Here is a 20,829-nt window from a genome sequence, read left to right as displayed (position 1 = left end):
ATTTTCTGATTTAAAACATAAGGTACGATCCTATTATACAGACTTGATGAAGGGGTGGATATTACTATGATACATTCCACTTGTTCTGGATCAAACTGTGTGGTTACTTATAAGAATCCTTCAACAGAAACGTTTTGTAAAGTTTGTACAGGTGTTTACCTGAGCAATATATTTAACATATAATTCAATTTAACTAGAGTTATTGACTTGACACAAAAGCACAACTTCTCATTTAAAGATTTTTCTGTATTTTCATGACTATGAAAATTGCACATTCACACTGTCGGCATCAAAACTATGAATTAACACAAGTGGAATTATATACTTAACAAAAAAGTATGAAACAACTGAAAATATGTCTTATATTCTAGGTTCTTCAAAGTAGCCACCTTTTGCTTTGATGACTGCTTTGCACACTCTTGGCATTCTCTTGATAAGCTTCAAGAGGTAGTCACCAGAAATGGTCTTCCAACAATCTTGAAGGTGTTCCCAGAGATGCTTAGCACTTGTTGGTCTTTTTGCCTTCACTCTGCGGTCCAGCTCACCCCAAACCATCTCGATTGGGTTCAGGTTTGGTGACTCTGGAGGCCAGGTCATCTGGCGTAGCACCCCATCACTCTACTTCTTGGTCAAATAGCCCTTACACAGCCTGGAGGTGTGTTTGGGGTCATTGTCCTGTTGAAAAATAAATGATGGTCCAACTAAATGCAAACCGGAGGAAATAGCATGCCGCTGCAAAATGCTGTGGTAGCCATGCTGGTTCAGTATGCCTTCAATTTTGAATAAATCCTCAACAGTGACACCAGCAAAGCACCCCCACACCATCACACCTCATCCTCCATGCTTCACGGTGGGAACCAGGCATGTAGAGTCCATCCGTTCACCTTTTCTGCGTCGCACAAAGACACAGTGGTTGGAACCAAAGATCTCAAATTTGGACTCATCAGACCAAAGCACAGATTTCCACTGGTCTAATGTCCATTCATTGTGTTCTTTAGCCAAAACAAGTCTCTTCTGCTTGTTACCTGTCCTTAGCAGTGGTTTCCTACAGCTATTTTACCATGAAGGCCTGCTGCACAAAGTCTCCTCTTAACAGTTGGTGTAGAGATGTGTCTGCTGCTAGAACTCTGTGTGGCATTGACCTGGTCTCTAATCTGAGCTGCTGTTAACCTGCGATTTCTGAGGCTGGTGACTCGGATAAACGTATCCTCAGAAGCAGAGGTGACTCTTGGTCTTCCTTTCCTGGGGCGGTCCTCATGTGAGCCAGTTTCTTTGTAGCGCTTGATGCTTTTGGCAACTGCACTTGGGGACACTTTCAAAGTTTGCCCAATTTTTCAGACTGACTGACCTTCATTTCTTAAAGTAATGATGGCCACTCGTTTTTCTTTACTTAGCTGCTTTTTTCTTGCCATAATACAAATTCTAACAGTCTATTCAGTAGGACTATCAGCTTTGTATCCACCTGAGTTCTGCACAACACAACTGATGGTCCCAACCCTATTTATAAGGCAAGAAATCCCACTTATCAAACCTGACAGGGCACACCTGTGAAGTGAAAACCATTTCCGGTGACTACCTCTTGAAGCTCATCAAGAGAATGCCAAGAGTTTGCAAAGCAGTCATCAAAGCAAAAGGTGGCTACTTTGAAGAAACTAGAATACAAGACATATTTTTAGTTGTTTCACACTTTTTTGTTAAGTATATAATTCCACATATGTTAATTCATAGTTTTGATGCCTTCAGTATGAATGTACAATTTTCATAGTCATGAAAATACAGAAAAATCTTTAAATGAGAAGGTGTGTCCATCTTTTGGTCTGCACTGTATATATATATATATATATATATATATATATATATATATACTGTGCTGGGAGAGCGGTTGCGGTGGAGGAGCAGGGCACAGGAGGCAGCAGGCGCCTGCTGCAGCCTACACTGTCACCGCTTCTAAAGAAAATTAATATTCACTGCTCCCCATGGCTATGGGCGTGGGGAGCACTGAATATTCATGCTCCTTAATAGCGGCACACAGTGTATCAGCAGCGCGGCTCCTGCTGCTGATGGGCGATCGTGTGTGCCCCCTATTAAAGGGTATGAATATTCACCCCCTCTCCACACCCATGGGCATGGGGAGGGGGTGAATATTCACACCCTTTAACAGCAGGCACACGCGATCGCCCGGCAGCAGCAGGAGCCGCGCTGTGGCTACGCTGTGTGCCTGCTATTAAGGAGCATGAAGTCACTGCTCCCCGCACACACAGTCCCGGCTTGGGGAGCAGTGACTTCCGCCGGCAGCTGATCTCTCCTTGTGAGCCGCGCATGGCAGTGACATCATGCGCAGCTCACATGTAGCGATCAGTGCGGGCAGACAGGATGCAGTGCTGGAGGAGAGAGAAGAAAGGTGAGTAGGAGTGTTAATTTTTTTATGTGCAGCCTGATGAGGGATTAGGGGGACCATGCATACTAGGATAAGGATGAGGGGGCCATACATACCAGGGTAAGGATGAGGGGGCCATACATAACAGGATAAAGATGAGGGGGCCATACATAACAAGATAAAGATGAGGGGGCCATAGATAACAAGATAAATATGAGGGGGCCATGCATTCCAAGGTAAGGATGAAGAGTGCCATACATACCAGGATACGGATGAGGGGTGCCATGCATACCAGGATAGGGATGATGGGTGCCATGCATACTAGGATAAGGATGAGGAGTGCCATGCATACCAGGATAGGGATGAGGGGGCCATGCATACCAGGATAGGGATGAGGGGGCCATGCATACCAGGGTAAGGATGAAGGGTGCCATGCATATCAGGATACGGATGAGGGGTGCCATGCATACCAGGATAGGGATGAGAGGTGCCATGCATACCAGGATAGGGATGATGGGTGCCATGCATACCAGGATAAGGATGAGGGGTGCCATGCATACCAGGATAGGGATGAGGGGGCCATGCATACCAGGATAGGGATGAGGGGTGCCAAGCATACCAGGATAGGGATGAGGGGTGCCATGCATACCAGGATAGGGATGAAGGGTGCCATGCATACCAGGATAGGGATGAGGGGTCCATGGATCCATGGATACCAGGACAAGGATGAGGGATGCCATGCATACCAGGATAGGGATGAAGGGTGCCATGCAAATCAGGTTGGAGGGGTGCCATGCATATCAGGATGGGGATGGGAGCCATGTATAATAGGAAGGGGGGCATATCTACCAGGATGGGGGATATTATAAGAATTGGCATTACCCCTATTCCAGTGTCAGCAGCAGACCCTCTCCCCCTTAACAGGGCATCATGACCACATTTTTTGCTTAATTTTTTTTTTCTATTTTCCTCCTCTAAAACCGATGTGCATCTTATGGTCCGATGCATCTTATAGTCTGAAAAATACGGTACTACGTTAGCTTTTTGATCTAATATAACTATTGGAATCATGGATATATTTGTTATGTTAAAGTAGCAACTCACTCGAGAAAATAAATCGCAAACTAAAAACTTTAACTGACCCTGTCGATTCCTGTGCAGACTAGAGATCTTGAAGAGCAATCCCTAAAGGTTCCTGCATCAGTAGAGATAGCCCTAACCACATACTAGAAGATGGCAGCTCGGACCTAAACTGCCTGAAAGACCTTCAAGCACTTCACTTTCCTCCTAATGAACCGGAGGACAGTACAGAGTGAAAATTACCTACAAAATGGAAGTTGAAAAAAGGAAAGAACCCAGAGTGAGTAAAGTAAACCATGAAATACAGAATAAAGTATAAAGTATGCACTAGGGATAGGCTCACTCGAATGGTAAAGTTCGGGGTTCTTACTGAACACCTAGTGTCCATGCACAACCCCAAACATGCACTTCTCAAGGAAGTCTGTGTTACTGGTGTTACTGTTCAATTTAGGCAGCCCAAAAATCGGGTGTTTCCCATGGTATCATCTGTGTGACAGCACGAGAAAAAACAGCTCTATTTGTCGGTAAGCTTGTTACCACCAATCAGAGCGTAGCGATTCCCACGCAGCAGCTGTGATCGGTGGTAAAAAGATTACCGGCAGTCACAGGCTTCGGCTCATCATCATATGCCTGCTCTCACTGATAGCAATGAGAGCAGGTGAGGCTGATGAGAGTGTTCATCAGCCGGCGCCTGTGCAATAAATATATAAATAAAAAAAAAAATGGCGTAAGATCCCCTCTATTTTTGATAATCAGTGCAGGTAAAGCTGACAACTGCTGCAGCCACCTGCTGTCAACTTTATATTGGCTGGTAATCAAAAATAGAGAGGTCCCCATGCTGCATTTTTAAATTATTTAAAAAATTATTAAAATAAATAATTTAAAAAAAACTGCGCGGGGGTTCCCCCGTGTTTGACAACCAACCACGCTAAAGCAAACAGCTGGGGGCTGGTATTCTTAGACTGGGAAGGTGCCATGAATATTAGATCCCCCAGCCTAAAAATTGCAGCCCGCAGCCACTCCAGGAAAGGTGCATCTATTAGATGCATCAATTTTGGCACTTTTCCTGGATCTTCCCACTTGCCTTGGTGCTGCGACAAGTGGGGTAATATTTGTGGGGTTGATGTCAGCTGATTTATGATCGCTGACATCATGCACAGGGGTTAGTAATGGAGAGGCGTCAATAAGACTCCTCCATTACTAACCCCATAGTCATATTGTAAAAAATACACAGCCAGAATAAATTCCTTTAATTGAAAGAAAGACACAGACTCCTTTATTTTAAATAAAAACTCCCCTTCCCTCTTTTTCCCATTTATTACTGTAGAATAAATAATAATAAACCACCATATTCCTCACCTGTCCGACGAGAATCCCTATGTGATTCTGTCCCAAGAACTCCAGCTTTGCTACATCTGGGTGGTTTGTTGAGCAGTGGCATGATGTGACCGCTCAGTAGGCCAGCCAGAGCACAGTGAGACAGAAGTGTGATTATGCTCTTACAGTGTGTAGCGCTGACGTGAGAAAGGTCACTGAAGTTCATAGCTGAAGAACCCCAGTAACTTCACTGATGTCACTACTCGCTGCATGAGAACTTTCTTGTTTTAGATGTTCGGCCGAACCCGTCGGACCCAAACATCAATGGGTTCACCCATCACTAGTACGAACTGTTAGATTATATTATGCCTACTTCCTAAAAAGAAACAGAAGGTGTGTGGAAACTAAAGAACAGAAACAGCAAGGTGATAAATCCTAGCTGGAATTTTACTTGCTGGCTTTAAGCTATAGCAGAATGGCTGAACATCCAAAACAAAGTATCACCAGCAGGAAATGCCTGTAAGGAGCAAGAATATAAGGGCACACCCAAAAGGTGATAGGGCAGACAAATGAAAAAACCCGTGTAATGCTAAACAGATTGCAGGCAGAATAACAGAACCTAAACACCTGGAGAAAATGTGTGTCTTCTGTGGCTCGGTCAAGAGAAAAACCGACCACAAAACACAGGCTCAAGGGTTTGAACTCAGGAGCATGACAATATTATCTTTTCTTTATTAAAATAAATTGTGCACTTCTTTACCTGGTGTCTATCATTTATTTTTTATCTGATTTAATCATTGGAGTTTTGTATATCGTATACTGCTGACATCATATAATCTTTACTGTATATGATCAAATATTTGACACTACATTGAGTACATTTACTTTAGTTTATTTATTGGAGCTATGCATATTGTTGTCATCTTTTATATCATGCAAGACTGACATGGTACTATGCAATTTTCCTTTATATTGCTTAACTTGATATTGTATCACACACATTCATTTTATTATCTAATATAACTACTGGTATTAGGCATATTGTCCTTATTTTCTGTGTTATGAAAAGCTGATATGTACAGGGTGGGCGATTTATATGGATACACCAAAATTAAATGGGAATGGTTGGTGATATCAACTTCCTATTTGTGGCACATTAGTATATGGGTGGGGGAAAACTTTTCCAGATGGCTGGTGACCATGGCGGCCATTTTGAAGTCGGCCATTTTGGATCCAACTTTATTTTTTTCAATGGGAAGAGGGTCATAAGACACATCAAACTTATTGAGAATTTCATAAGAAAAACAATGGTGTGCTTGGTTTTAATGTAACTTTATTCTTTCATGAGTTTTTTACAAGTTTATGACCACTTATAAAATGTGTTCAAAGTGCTGCCCATTGTGTTGGATTGTCAATGCAACCCTCTTCTCTCACTCTTGACACACTGATAGCAACACCGCAGAAGAAATGCTAGCACAGGCTTCCAGGATCCGTTGTTTCAGATGCTGCACATCTCGTATCTTCACAGCATAGACAATTGCCTTCAGATGACCCCAAAGATAAAAGTCTAAGGGGGTCAGATCGGGAGACCTTAGTGGCCATTCAACTGGCCCACGACAACCAATCCACTTTCCAGGAAACTGTTCATGTAGGAATGCTCGGACCTGACACCCATAATGTGGTGGTGCACCATCTTGTAGAAAAAACTCAGGGAACGTGCCATCTTCAGTGCATAAAGACGGCAACACATCATCATGCAGCAATTTCAGATATCCAGTGGCATTGAGGTTTCCACTGATGAAGAATGGCTCCACTATCTTTGTACCCCATATACCACACCATACCATCAAGATACGAGATGTGCAGCATCTGAAACAACAGATACTGGAAGCCTGTGCTAGCATTTCTTCTGCGGTGTTGCTATCAGTGTGTCAAGCACGATGTATGGGGACAGAACAACTGTATTCACAATTATTATAACTTCATACAATTTATATTAGACTGTATGAATGAACCTTTTAACACCTTGATGTCACAAATGGTGGAAGTGAGCCATTGTTGCTTAAAGTGGGCTCAGGACCTACGTCAGCTCCATACAGCACAGGTAAGCTGGCTGTAACCTGAGAGTTGAAATCAAAGCTGATTCCCAAAATTCAACCCCTTAAAAGCAGCTACTTTTAAATGGCCTCTACCATTCTAAAGACCGTTGCCCTGCCTTCCAAAGATATGATTTTTAGGTGTTGAAGAGTTAACATGGCAGCCGGGGTCCTTCTGAAAGTTGCTCTGTCCGCCATTGTATTTTTCCTATGAAACCCTTCAAGGTAGACCAGTAGTTATACAATGGATTGCAATGCTACCAGATTGCTTCATACTGTATTGGTGATCGAGTGATTGCAGGTTGAAATTCTTTAAATGTATTTTTAAAAAAATAAGAACAAATATAAATATTTAAATCATCTCCGTTGGCTCAGTGGTTAGCACTGCAGCCTTGCAGCGCTGGGGTCCTGGATTCAAATCCCATCAAGTACAACATCTGCAAGGAGTTTGTATGTTCTCCCCGTGTTTGCGTGGGTTTCCCCCGGGTTCTCCATTTTAGTCCACACTTCAAAGACCTACTGATAGGGGATGTAGATTGTGAGCCCCAATGGGGACAGTGCCGATAATGTCTGAATTGTAAAGTGCTGCAGAATATTATGGCACAATATAAATAAAAAGATTATTATTATTATTTCCCTAAACATATATCTAAAAATCTAAAAATAAAAAAGTAACTTTTTTAATAAAGCTGCATGGTAATTGTTAAAAATGTAATTGTTTTTCCATGTGGTAAATCCAAAATGAAAAAAAAGGAGAAATGCAAATTAGTTTTTTTTTTTTGCTATTTTGCATCCCTCAAAAAATGGAATAAAAAAGATGAGAATGTTGTTGTGCCGCAAATTAGCATGAATAAAAAATGCTACTCATCTCTCAATAAAAAACAAATCCTTTTGTAGCTCCATTTGCTGAGAAAGAGAAACTTTATGGCTATGACCGAAGCCAATTTATTTAGCAAATTTGTTAACATTTTTTCACTAGTTTCATTAGTACTCAGAACAACAGAACAACAAAAGCTGCAGCCGATCATCAGCGGGTGGTTAACTGCAATAATCATGTAACATGCCAATATCACAAGGGGCCATCAAAAGACACAGTAGCAACATCAGAGGAATGGCTCCGGTTGGAGATGGGTGAACCAATTTGAAGCAATTGGAATTCATATAGAATTTTAGGAAACTCAATGGAACCAGAAAAATTCAAACAATTTGTGATTCAATTCATGCTGATCACCATCCCAAAAAATGCTTACTGCCATTTTCTGCAAAGCAGAAGATTGAATCAGCCGGAGAACCTTAGGAACATGACCTCAGAAGCAGCTGCGTGGTTTCCCTATAATACTATATATAATTGTATAGCACAACTTATTAGGAAGGACTATCACAGCTTGTATGAAAGCTGAGGCAAACAATGAAACAGACTTTTTTTGCAACTTTGGTTATTAAGAGGATATCACAGCTAATATCTTAGAAATAGTGATAGGAAGAGAAAGCCATACAATACTGAAAAAACATTACTTATACTGTGTGTGACAGCACAGCAGGACATTTACCATCTGTTTGTCCGTAGCCATATACAGTGGGTGAAATAAGTATTGAACACTTCACTAATTTTCTAAGTAAATATATTTCTAAAGGTGCTATTGACATGAAATTCTCACGAGATGTCGGTAAAAACCCATCTAATCCACGCAGGCAAAAAGATCATCATAGATGTCCATAAATTAAGTGATGCATAAGAAAGGGAAATGACACATGGAAAAAATATTGAGCACGCTTACTGAAATATATTGTACACAGGGCTTTATTGGTGACGACAGCTTCAAGACACCTCCTGTATGCTCAGGTGGGAATTTGGCCCATTCCTTAACACAAATACTTTAAAATCCTGAACGTTCTGTGGGCTCCTTCTATGAACTCTGAGCTTTAGTTCCTTCTATTAATTTTCTATTGGATTCACGTTCGGTGATCGGCTCTGCCATTCTAGCATCTTTATTTTCTTTTTCTGAAACCAATAGATAGTTTCCTTGGCTGTGTGTTTGGCATCATCGTCTTGCTGAAATGTCCACCCTCATTTCATCTTCATCATCCAGGTAGATGGCAGCAGATTTTTATCAAGTATGTTTTATGGAAACCAAATAGTTCAATTTTGGTCTCATCTGACCAGACTATATTCTCGCAGTATTTCACAGTCTTGTCTAAATGTTTTTAAGAAAACTGTAAGTGTACTTAAACATGCATTTTGCTCAGCAATAGAGTCTTACGTTATGAACATGCATTCAGGCCATGGAGTCTATGTGCATTACTTATTATTTTCTTTGAAACGATTGTACCTGCTCATGCAAAGTCTTTCTGTAGCTCTCCACAAATGATACTTGGCGCTTGGACAACTCTTTTGATAATTTTTTTTCACTCCTGTGTCTGAAATCTTGCTGGGAGTACCTGGTTTTGCAACAATAAGGTTGTGAAGGTTTTGAGAAAGCTCACAGATTTTCCCCATCATGAGATGTTTCTTGTGTGGCACCTTGATAATGAGACACTTTTTTATAGGCCATCAGTTGAACCAGCTGATGTTATTTTTCACTCAATGGCAGGATTGCTTATTAATTACTGATAGATCTTAGCTGGTGTCAGCTGGTTTTCAAGGCAATCAGTCAGAAGATGTGGAGTAAAAGCCCCCATACACGCTAGACTAATGTCACATGAACCCGCCGATATTGAAGGGTTCGACAGATGATCTAATGTGTATGATGTCGCCGGTTGACTGATGGTCGGAAGAGATGTCGATTGCGCAGGTCCGAATTTGGCCTGACCGATATAAGTCACTAGCCAATGTGTCAGCCGGTAGCTTTCTAACAGAGAGAACAATAACCGAATGAGCTCTCCTGTGTTTTGGACTGTGAAAAATTTGGCGAATTTGAATTTCAAACATTGGATCTTCACTAGCACAGACTGGGATATACAGATATGTATACATATTTATTTTAATCCCTTAACCCCCCAGGCGCTTTTTCTTTTTTTTTTTTTTTCCTTCACTTCATTCAAGAGCCATAAGTTTTTAATTTTTCTGTCAATATAGCCATATGAGGGCTTGTTTTTTGTGGGATATTATTCATTTTATAATGTGATGTACTGAAAAGTGGGAAAGAAAAGTGGGTTGAAATTGCAATTCCACCAATTTTACATTAATTTTTTATTTAACCTGTTCACTATATGGTAAAATTGACCTGGCAATATGATTCTCCAGGTCAGAATGAGTATGGTGAAAAATAATTTGGAGATGTTTAAGAAAAAAAATGCTGCTTTTATCACCATTTTATGAAACCCATAACGTTTTTATTTTTTGGGATATAGGGCTGTGTTAGGACTTATTTTTTGCTCCCTAAGCTGATATTTTTATGGATACCATTTTGAGGTAAATACATTACAATAAAATCCAATATGAGGCATTCAAAACAATGTTGTGGTGGCTAGAAAAACATAATTTTGACGGTTTTATTTTTTTTTCGATACGCCGTTTAGCAATCTGATTTATTTACTTTATTTTTTTATTGACTGGACTTTTACAAATGCAGTGATACCAGATATGTGGATTTTTTAATTGTTTTATTTTTAATAGGAATTTGACCTTTTGTTTTTTGTTTGTTTTTCATATTTTTAATAACTTTTTCCCCACTTTTTACTATATTTAATAGTCCCCTTAGGAGACTTGGAGTGGTGATGGTCCAATCTCTTGTGCTATACATAGCAGTAGATCAGCTCTGCTATGTATAGAGAAAATCACGATCTCCTATGTTGTTATTGGTACGTTATGGCCTCGTGTGGTGATGATTAATCTCATGTGACTTCTCTGGCTAAAGCCTGTGGATGTCACAATGGATGAAATGATTTAATAGGACCTGGCACATTGGGGGATTCTTCAGGTTTCAAAGAGAGATGAGCAGATAGATCGCGAAGGATTGATTTCGATATGAATTTCCTGGAATTCTCAGGTTACTGCAAGTTCGAACACCCTGCAATTCAATTTGCAATGATTACCAAAAAAAAATAAAAACTAGCCAGCGTTGTTTCGCACACTTCTGAAGACTCCGTGAGTTTGCTAATAACATCAGGTGAAGTCGTGTGGACTTCCTCATAATGCATTGCAGCTTTCTTATCACATGGTCTTGCTCAACCGATCAAGGTGGTCTATTACAGCCAGCATAAATTCAATTTATATAGGGATGTGCTGATCTGTTGAGTTATATGACTGTTAATTGATTGATGTGAGATATAATAGAGTGACAGAAACTTAATAACAGTCTTTTTATATTCTTCACACCCAACAACATGGTAAGTATTAAACTACTCAGCGCTAATTTTGCTACTAGACCAAAATCCTGAAACAAAGGTTTGTATGTCACATAAATTGTGCATCCTGGATTGTAAGAATGCAAAAGCCAAACCTTTTTTTAAACCCAAAAGAAAAAATTAACAGTGCCTTGAAAAAGTATTCTTACAATGCGAACTTTTCTACATTTTTTCATATTACACCCACAAACATAGATGGGTTTTTTTTGGGAGATGTTACATAATATACCAACATAAAGTACAAGTATTTGGGAAGTGTAAAGGAAATAATACATGGTTTTCTTAATATTTTAAAATTAAAAATCTGAAAATTAAGGCATGCATTTGTATGCAGCCCACCTTGGGTCAATACTTTGCGAGACCCAACTTTCACTGCAATTACTGTTGCCAATCTTTTGGGGACTGTCTCTACCAGCTTTGGATATCTAGAGACTGGAATTTTTGGCCATTCTTTGCACACTCGCTCTCGCTCTTTGAGGTTTGATAAAGTCATCTGCGAACATCAATTATCAAGTGTTGCCACAGATTCTTAAAGAGATTTAAGCCTGGGCTGTGACTGGACCATTCAAACACGTGAGTATGCTTCGATCTTTACCATATATTGTATCTAAGGTGAACCTACACTCCAGTCTCAAGTATTTTGCAGCCTCTTACAGGTTTTCCTTCAGGATTAACCTGTATTTAGCTCCATCCATCTTTCCACCAGCTCTGACCATGTTCTCTGCCCCTGCTGAAGAAAAGCCTCCCCACAGCATGATTCTGCCATCACTATGTTTAACCCTAGAACGCATACCTGGGGCCTCGCAGGCCCGCCCTGTTAATTGTTTTCTATTTTCTGCAAGATTTCTTTAGTTAGAATTTGAAACTCTAGGTATTCCTCAGGTATATAGTTGTCTGTCATTTCCAGTTGGTCATTTATTTATTATTTGCACACGGGCCTAAAAGGCCCCAGGTATATGAAAGTGTAGATTTTTATGGTCATGCGCTCTAGGGTTAATGGTGAATATGGTGTCTTCGGTATGATGCACAGTGTTAGTTTTCCCTCACACATAGCTTTTTGCATTTTGCCTAAAAAGTTCTCCTTTTGGTCTCTTCTGACCAGAGCACTTTCTTCCACGTGCTCACTGTTTCCCCTACATGTCTTTTTGTAAACTGCAAACAGGACTTCTTATGGCTTGCTTTCAAAAATGGCTTTCTTCTTTCCACTCTTCCATGAAGGCCAGATTTCTGGAGTATATGACTAATAGTCATCATGTGGACAGATTCTCCCGCCTGAGCTGTCGATCTCTGCAGCTCCTCCAGAGTAACCATGGACCTTAATCACATATAATTGCACTGAAAATTCTGCCATTTCTGGCCTCCATTAAAATTTTGTTTCAGTGTGTCAGCGAAGTTATTGACACCAGTTTGCTGTTAAAAATAGTTACCTACAGGCCAGTTATTGAAAACTGTGGTTTGTCCGTCACATGGATCACATATAAATTCACTCCAAATTCAGCCATTTGTAGTGAGCGTGGAAGATATTGTACTCCATTTAAAATGGGTAAGGTGCATGGCAAGGGACAGGGAACTGGACATGATGGTGATGGTGAATGCAGAGGCAGAGGCAGTGAGCAAGCTGAAATTGTGCCATAACAAACATCTACATCTTCTCACTCGACCTTCCTGTCCCAATTAATAGGGGACCACAGCACACCACTATTGAACACTGAGCAGTGTGAAAAAGTTATTTGTTGGATAGCAGATAATGCTTCCAGTCACTTAGAGACCACCATCACCACCCTTTCTTCCACACGGTCAAGTCTCAGTAGTTGTGAGTCTGGAGCGTATATTCCTCACCCTGATCCTCCTTCCTCCCACCATGCCGAGTGCCCGGAGACAACTAATCCCACACTTGCACACTCCGGAGAGCTCTTCACTTTTCCATTTATAGATGCAGGCCTCTCACCTGGTCCACTTGAAGAGGGGCAAGAGGAGATCGCGTGTAGCGATGCCCAAATGTTTGAGAAGCCACGGTCAAACGAAGGCGACGGTGGGAAAGTGTCACAAAAGGTGGACGATGGTGAGACACAATTGCCAGAAAGTCAAAAGGAGGACCAGGGTGTGGAAGTGGAAGACCAAGTGGTGGATGATATAGTAACTGACCCAACCAGGCAGGAGAGCATGCTAAGCGAGGACAGCAGCACACAGGGAGAGGAAGGCAGAGCACACCAACAAGCAGGAAGAATCAGTGTGGTAGCCGCAGACAGAAGGCAGGCAACTGTTCCACATAATACCAACACCTCGGAAGTTGCCAGTACAACTGTTAGGTCTTCCCGAGTCTGGTTGTTTTTTAAAGACTCTGCCAATAACTACAAAAAGGCTATTTGCACCACCTGCCAGGCCAGCATCAGCAGGGGTAGTAAAACTACCAGCCTGATCACCACCAGCATTATCAGGCACATGGCAGCAAAGTACCCGACTTTGTGGGCCGAACCCCAGGGTCCAGGAACAGTGTCTGCAGGTGACGTCACTGCTTCTTCCGCTGTTGTGCGTGCAAGCCAATCCCCTGTCCAGAGTGCATTCGTAGATGCCTCCTGCCCTGCACCTGTCGTTGCACACTCTCAACTAGCACCATCAGGAAGCAGGTCCTTGTCCCAGAGCAGCGTTTAGTTGTCCATACCCCAGTCTTTGGAACGCAATCGCAAATACTCAGTCAATGCCCCACAGGCCACACAACTAAATTCCCACATTTCGCGACTGCTTGCACTCGAAATGTTGCCTTTTAGGTTCGTGGAGACAGAAGCTTTGCGCAACCTAATGGCGGCGGCCGTCCCTCAGTATTCGGTCCGCAGCCACCACTATTTCTCCCGGTGTGCTGTCCCTGCATTACACAAGCACAAGTGTCCCCACATTACACAAGTGTCTCACAACATTAGCCGTCCCCTCAACAATGCAGTTACTGGGAAATTCCACCGAACCACAGACATGTGGACAAGTGCTTGTGGGCAGGGACAGTACATCTCGCTGACGGCACACTGGGTTAACAGTCGGACCTTGGGACAGAACACATCCTCACGACGCCGAGTATTGCGGGCCCTAGGTCAAAAAGGAATGCCCCCAGAGTCTACAGCTCCTGCACCTCATCCTCCTCAGCCTCAGTTCCAATCCAGCAGAGGCAGAGGAAAACTGTCAAAGTAGTGGGAGAGTTTTCTCAGTCCCTCTTTTCGCACAGGCCCTGAGGCGTGGGGTACTCTCACAAGGAGTGTAAAGTTTGGGATGATGCTGAGGGAATACCTTGCCAACTGTACCAACGTCCTTCATGATTCCTCTGTGCCTTATAATTATTGGGTATCCAAGCTGGACACATGGAATGAACTGGCTCTCTACGCCTTGGATGTCCTGTTGTACCCTGCTGCTCGTGTTTTATCAGAGTGGGATTTAACTGTCGCTGGTGGAATTATAACTGATAAGCGCATCCGCCTGTCAATTGAAAATGCTGGCAGGCTGACTCTTATGTCTGGATTGGGCCAGACTTCTCAACACCACCGAATTATAGCAGCATAACATAAACTCAAATCCACTGTGTTTTTTTGGGAGGTGTATTCCCATGCACCTTTTCACACCCACTCATAGGTATACGCTTCCTGATTTGGGCTATTTGCTCTTGTTCTCCACCTTCTCCTCATCCTCCACCACCTTATCACCAGGGTGACTATTGTCCATGATGCAACACTTACATAATTTTTTTAAAGGGTGTTTATGAAGCCCGTAAAAAAATAATTTTATACAGTATGTTCATGTATACCCCCCAGGGCTAAATGTGTGTCAGTCCATACACTTAGTGCATAGGCATTACAAGTATAGGAGACCCGCTCCTTTCTAATGGGAACATTTTTTTATGAGGCCCTCCTCCATGTCTTTTCCAAGGTGCATTGGAGTGCCTCCCATTTTTTGGCAGCCCTTGCATTCACTGCATAGGCCAACTGTAACGGGTCTGGGAGGCGGAACCTCTGAGCTACTATACAAGGGGACGGTCCTTGTAAGGGAGCGGGTGGCGACCAGGCAGGCAGTCACAGCAGGTGACCGGGACAGTCTCTAGAAGAACGGGCAGGAGGTCACGGCAAGTGACCGGGGCAGTCTCTGGGTGAACGGGCAGATGGTCACGGCAAGTGACCGGGGAAGTCTCTGGGTGAACGGGCAGATGGTCATGGCAAGTGACCGGGGCAGTCTCTGGGTGAACGGGCAGATGGTCACGGCAAGTGACCGGGGCAGTCTCTGGGTAAAGGGTTGGTACGACCTGTGGTGGCTGATGGTAGACGTGAGCTCCCAGGTGAGCAGGCGAGAGTCTGTGGATAAACGGGTGGTCACAGCATGTGACGGCGGAGCCTCCAGGAAGACCAACAAGACAGGCGGCAGATGAGCGCTCCCAGGTGAGCAGGCGAGAGTCTCTGGATAAACGGGTGGTCACAGCATGTGACGGCGGAGCCTCCAGGAAGACCAACAGACAGGCGGCAGATGAGCGCTCCCAGGTGAGCGGGCAGAAGTCTCTGGACAGGCGGGTGGTCACAGCACGTGACGGCAGAGCCTCCAGGTAGGCTAGCAGACAGGCAGCAGATGAGCGCTCCCAGGTGAGCGGGCAGGAGTCACTGGACAGGCAGGTGGTCACAGCACGTGACGGCAGAGCCTCCAGGTAGGCTAGCAGGCAGGTAGCAGATGTGCGCTCCCAGGTGAGCGGGCAAGCTGGTCCATAGACAGACTGACAAGAGTTGGAATGCAGACCGTCGGACCTCAGGCAAGCAGGCAGGTAGTTGATGTGCGCTCCCAGGTGAGCGGGCAAGCTGGTCCTTAGACAGACTGACAGGAGTAGTAAGGCAGACCGTCGGACCTCAGGCTAGCAGGCAGGTAGCAGAATATCAGGCAGGAATAAGACAGTAAGCTGGCAGGAATCTGGCAGGTATCTGGCAGGTAACTGGCAACGGGACCTGAGGGCTGAAGCAGAGTAGTGAACAGTGCAACAACATTGCTCGGGCACCTCCATTTTGGAGGAGGTGCCTTATATATGGTGAAGTCCTCCGGCCATTGGCCGGGGACTCCTTAGGACGGCGCGCGCGGCCCCTTTAAGAGGGAGGGAGAGCGCGCGCGCCCTAAGCACAGTGGCCGGGAAGGAGCGCACGCTGCCAGCAGAGTGGGAGGAGGACGCCGGGCACGGAGCAGAGAGGTGAGGGAAACAGCGTCCCTGCCTAGCAGAGGGCAGGGACGCCGGCGCTACACCAACACTATGGGAGACCCACTTCCTAATAATGGGAACATTTTTTCATGAGGCCCTCTGACCTAAACATCTCTTCCAAGGGGCATTGGAGTGCCTCCCATTTTTTGGAAACCCTTGCATTCACTGCAAAGGCCAACAGTATGGGAAACCCACTTCCTAATAATGAGAACATTTTCAGGAGGTCCTCCTCTACGTCTCTTCCAAGGGGCATAGGATTAAGTCCAAATTTTTGGCAACCCTTGCTTTCAATACATTAGCAACCACGATGGGAGATCCACTTCCTAATAATGGTAACATTGTTTTCAGGAGGCCCTCTAAGTCTCTTCAAAGGGGTATTGGGTTGTGTCCAAATTTTCAAAGTGGTATTGGGGAGCGTCCAAATTTTGGGCAGCCCTGCCACTCACTGCATACGCAATAACAGTATAGGAGACCCACTCTTTAGTAATGGGAACAACAAAGCATAGCCGGCTGATGGCTCTCTAAGAATAGTGAGGGCCGACTGCTGGCCCTTTAAGAATAGTAAAGGCCGCCTGTTGGCCCTATAAAAATAGGCTTTGTGACTTTCAGAGTTCCTCCTTCATAAATGAAACAGGATGTGTCTGAGGATGTGTCACACACCACCTGACCAAATAAGGTTGTGAAATGTTAAAATTACATTTACAGGTGAATGCATTTGTCAAGGTTGGAAGCAATGTAAAAGTACAAAACCGCAGCAAAAATGCTACGTGTGAACATAGCCCAAGGTGTGGAGGAGTATTTTTGTTTTTGGTTGTTTATTTTGCCTTATATGCAAGTCATTACCCTGGAAAGTATGTATATTTCCCTTGAAAATCCATTTTGATGTTGTTTTTGTATGTTTTATTGTGAGTCCGTAATACCTCTGACAACGTTGTTCACAGCAGTGACCTGGGATTCAGAAATGCTTCCAGGGGTCTTCCCCATGCTGTTCCCATGTCATTTGAGCACTGTTCACATCGATTTGGGCAATTTTTAGGCCCTCTGCAGACCGCCGGGGGGAGCCACCTGAAAAATGCTCGAGTTTCCCATAGACTTACATTGGGCTCGTTGCTCGGGTCAAGGACCCGAGTATTCCAATGTGCTCGACCCGAGCATCGAGCACCCGAGCATTTTAGTGCTCGCCCATCGCTAAACATAACCCTATATCAGCTACATTGTAAGGTAGCTACATGTATGCTCACGCCTGCAAAGAAATATGTGGCAACAACATGCAGTACTGTTGTAGTGTGTACAATTGCTAAATTGGACTATTAAAACTGATATTCAAAACTTAAAATGTCATTCCTTAAAAAGGATTTAAATAAAAAGACAAGAAAATAACAACCCCCTATTTCATTCTTCTCCCAAACCTTTATTAAAAAAGATGGGACAGCAAAACTTAGATAGGTTTACATCCCAAAAGCAAGCACCTTTGATAGGACGTTGTATTTGGGCGGCATGCGTATAGGTCCAGTATTGGATTATTACAATAAGGAAGTGAAAAATATATATATATTTTACAATAAACACACTTTATGAGGTAGACAGTTGTGTTAAAAATTATGGATTGTGGATATTTTTCTTTCGTCTAAAAAAATAAAAGTTTACAAAAAGGCAAAACAATAGCTCTTATACAGTAGCTTGTCTATCTCACAAGCCAGGAAACACACTTTCTCTGATGCACAAGTGTTGGTTTTTAGAATTTTTCTTCAGTTGCAAAATTTGGACAGAAGGGTGTTAACCTGCCCTCCTGATCTGTAGTGCGTTAAGAATTTAAAAAAAATGTGTCATTAAAGTGCTCTACCATAGAAAATGATGGAAATACATTCATAGTTACACAGACTCTGCAGGTCCAGCACTTCCTTATGAATTCTGTATGTTATTATTTACAGGTTGAGACTACCACTCCCATTTTCAATGCTTTTCAGCCCTTTAGTAGTACACTACAGTCTGATTTAGGCATTTATGTCACGATCCTAATCTGTAAAAAACTAAAGTGATCTTGCTCTTCCTGTCTCATCTTTTATGATCTCTGTGGTAGTCAACCCTGTTTGGCTGCGCTAGACCATGCAATGTGATAGCTGCAATGCACTATGGGGAAGAACCCATAGCCACATGTGACATCATAAGCCCACTCTCTAACTGATGTAACTTCAACAATGTGTGAAATGACACCAGGTGATTGTTTTTAATAATCTCCGCAAATTAAATCACATTTTTTTTAATTCGACAGTACCTGTGAATTTTAGGAAACGACTCAAAGTAAATTTGCAGCAAAATGATGTTCTCATTTCTTGCTGCTATTGATTTAAAAAATAAAACAGTCTTACATTCCTCACACAGGCCTCTAGCCCTAATATTAGACACATACATTCTTTTTTTCAGTATAAATTGAACATTTTCTATTCTAGGTTAAGTTTATTGTGAAGCTAAGAGATCGTCACTTATTATGAATGGTGGATCGCAAAAAATAGAAATGTTACCCTTCACTGTAATCTTGTCTGAGATGATAATGAGACTAGTGAAAGTCTTCGAAACAAAACAAGAAGTGAAAAGAAGGATTTTTTTTATAGACAGTGATATGGAAAATAAAAAAAAAATACAATTAACATAAGACCTGGTCATTTTCTGATGACACATTCACTTTACGTCTTAAGGCTGATTCCATATTGCCATTTAAAAGACATTCCTTATAAATTTAGGGAAATTTTGCACTCAAAAGCTGTTTTCCACATCAAATAAAGCTGATTAAATCAATTCAAAGATACAGAATCACTTCAGATCAATTATACAATGACAAACCTCTCAGTGTCATGACTTGTAACTTTCTAAAATAAAAAACTCAATTAATTATTTATTCTGAAATTTCTGGCCATTTTCTGCAATGTTCTTTTGATTTCTTGGTTCCGCAGGCTGTAGATAATAGGATTAAGTAGTGGAGTCACTACAATGTACAAAAGGGAAATAAAATTATTTAGGTTGGATGATCCTTTGTCAAAAGAATTCAGGGATGCTGTCATCAGAGTCCCGTAATATGCACACACTGTGGCCAAGTGAGAACTGCATGTCGAAAAAGCCTTACTCCTTCCACTGGTGGGTGAGATGCTCAGAATGGTAATAAAAATGCAAATGTAAGTTATAACAGTGAAAGCAAAGGGAAAAAATATCATACAAACTGAGACAATAAAGTCAACCAATAATAAGACTGAGGTATCGGAGGTGGCAAGATCTACCACCGGACCAAAATCACAGAAAAAGCTGTCAACGTGGCTCATGTTGCAGAATTGTAGACGGAAAACCAAAATTATTTCACTTGAAATTACCAACATCAAACACCAAGACCCTCTGATCATTATGACACAAACATTGGGGCTCATAATCGATGCATAATGCAATGGGTTACAAATGGCCAAACATCGGTCATAAGACATTATAGCTATGAAGAAACATTGTACGAATCCAAAAATGAAAATAAAGTTCATCTGGATTATGCAGAGAACAACGAACATTTTCTTCTCATTAACTAATATGATGTCCAGCATGGCCGGCATCACGGTGGTGGTAAGGAGGATATCAGCAGTGGCCAAGTGTTTGAGGAAGATAAACATGGGGATCTGGAGATGATCGATGGTGGACACCAACACAACAATAAGAAGGTTTCCAACTACTATGACAATGTAGACAAGAAGAAAAACTGTAAAGAGTGCAATTTTAATCTCTTGGAGCCCTTTAAATCCAAGAAGTAAGAACTCTATGACTTCTGTCTGATTCACCTTGCACATTCTCAGCAAATTGATCATAGGCCGAAATGTCTTCTCTGGAAGATAACACATATTATCACACATACAGTAACTTGCACACTACATCTGGAAGTGGGAATTTTATACTCTAATATATCAGTGGTCTACATTATCATGCCCACTTACTCAGAATTGCTCCATCACTGTTACTTACCTTAAATATAGGGATTTTCTTAAAACAAATGGAAAAATGTGCATTACTAATATTGACATAAAATAACACAACCCATCATTCAGTGATCTACCTTTGGATTTCTATTCACCTATAATCCACAAACAAAGTCCAAAAAAAGGCTACAAATCTTAATTTGCCTGCAACTCGGCCTAAACAAAATTAATCACAATTTTTGTAGGCTGTTTATTGATATCTAGTTACACAATTGTTCATAAATGTAATAACACAGGTATGCAAAATTTGGGTTTATGAAAATTGTTTCAAATCCAATGACTAATTCGTATGTTTTCTTATGCCCTTATTTCAAGAAACACTTTTTTTAACCATCACGTATAGATTTTGCACAAAATGTGAGAGAAATTATGCACAAAAGAGATGAACAAAATAAA

At 42.2% G+C, this 20,829-nt stretch overlaps 1 protein-coding gene across 1 annotated transcript; it reads right to left on the bottom strand.

Moving 5' to 3' along the window:
• Positions 1 to 19,311: 19,311 nt before the first annotated feature.
• Positions 19,312 to 20,247, bottom strand: LOC141167445 (olfactory receptor 6F1-like). The gene has a single exon (XM_073654848.1). The coding sequence runs from the start codon at positions 20,245 to 20,247 to the stop codon at positions 19,312 to 19,314; it is 936 nt and encodes a 311-aa protein (XP_073510949.1).
• Between the last annotated feature and the right edge of the window lie 582 nt (positions 20,248 to 20,829).

Source organism: Phyllobates terribilis, unplaced genomic scaffold, assembly GCF_046119375.1.
Source record: "Phyllobates terribilis strain yellow unplaced genomic scaffold, ASM4611937v1 Scaffold_11__3_contigs__length_659146591, whole genome shotgun sequence".
Taxonomy (NCBI): Eukaryota; Metazoa; Chordata; class Amphibia; order Anura; family Dendrobatidae; genus Phyllobates; species Phyllobates terribilis.
The sequence above is the reverse complement of the archived record's forward strand: the minus strand, read 5'-3'. Positions and strand labels throughout refer to the sequence as shown.

Bases quoted from the DNA above. Each gene is read 5' to 3' on its own strand.
- LOC141167445 (XM_073654848.1), bottom strand. From the start codon at position 20,247: ATGTGCAAGGTGAATCAGACAGAAGTCATAGAGTTCTTACTTCTTGGA.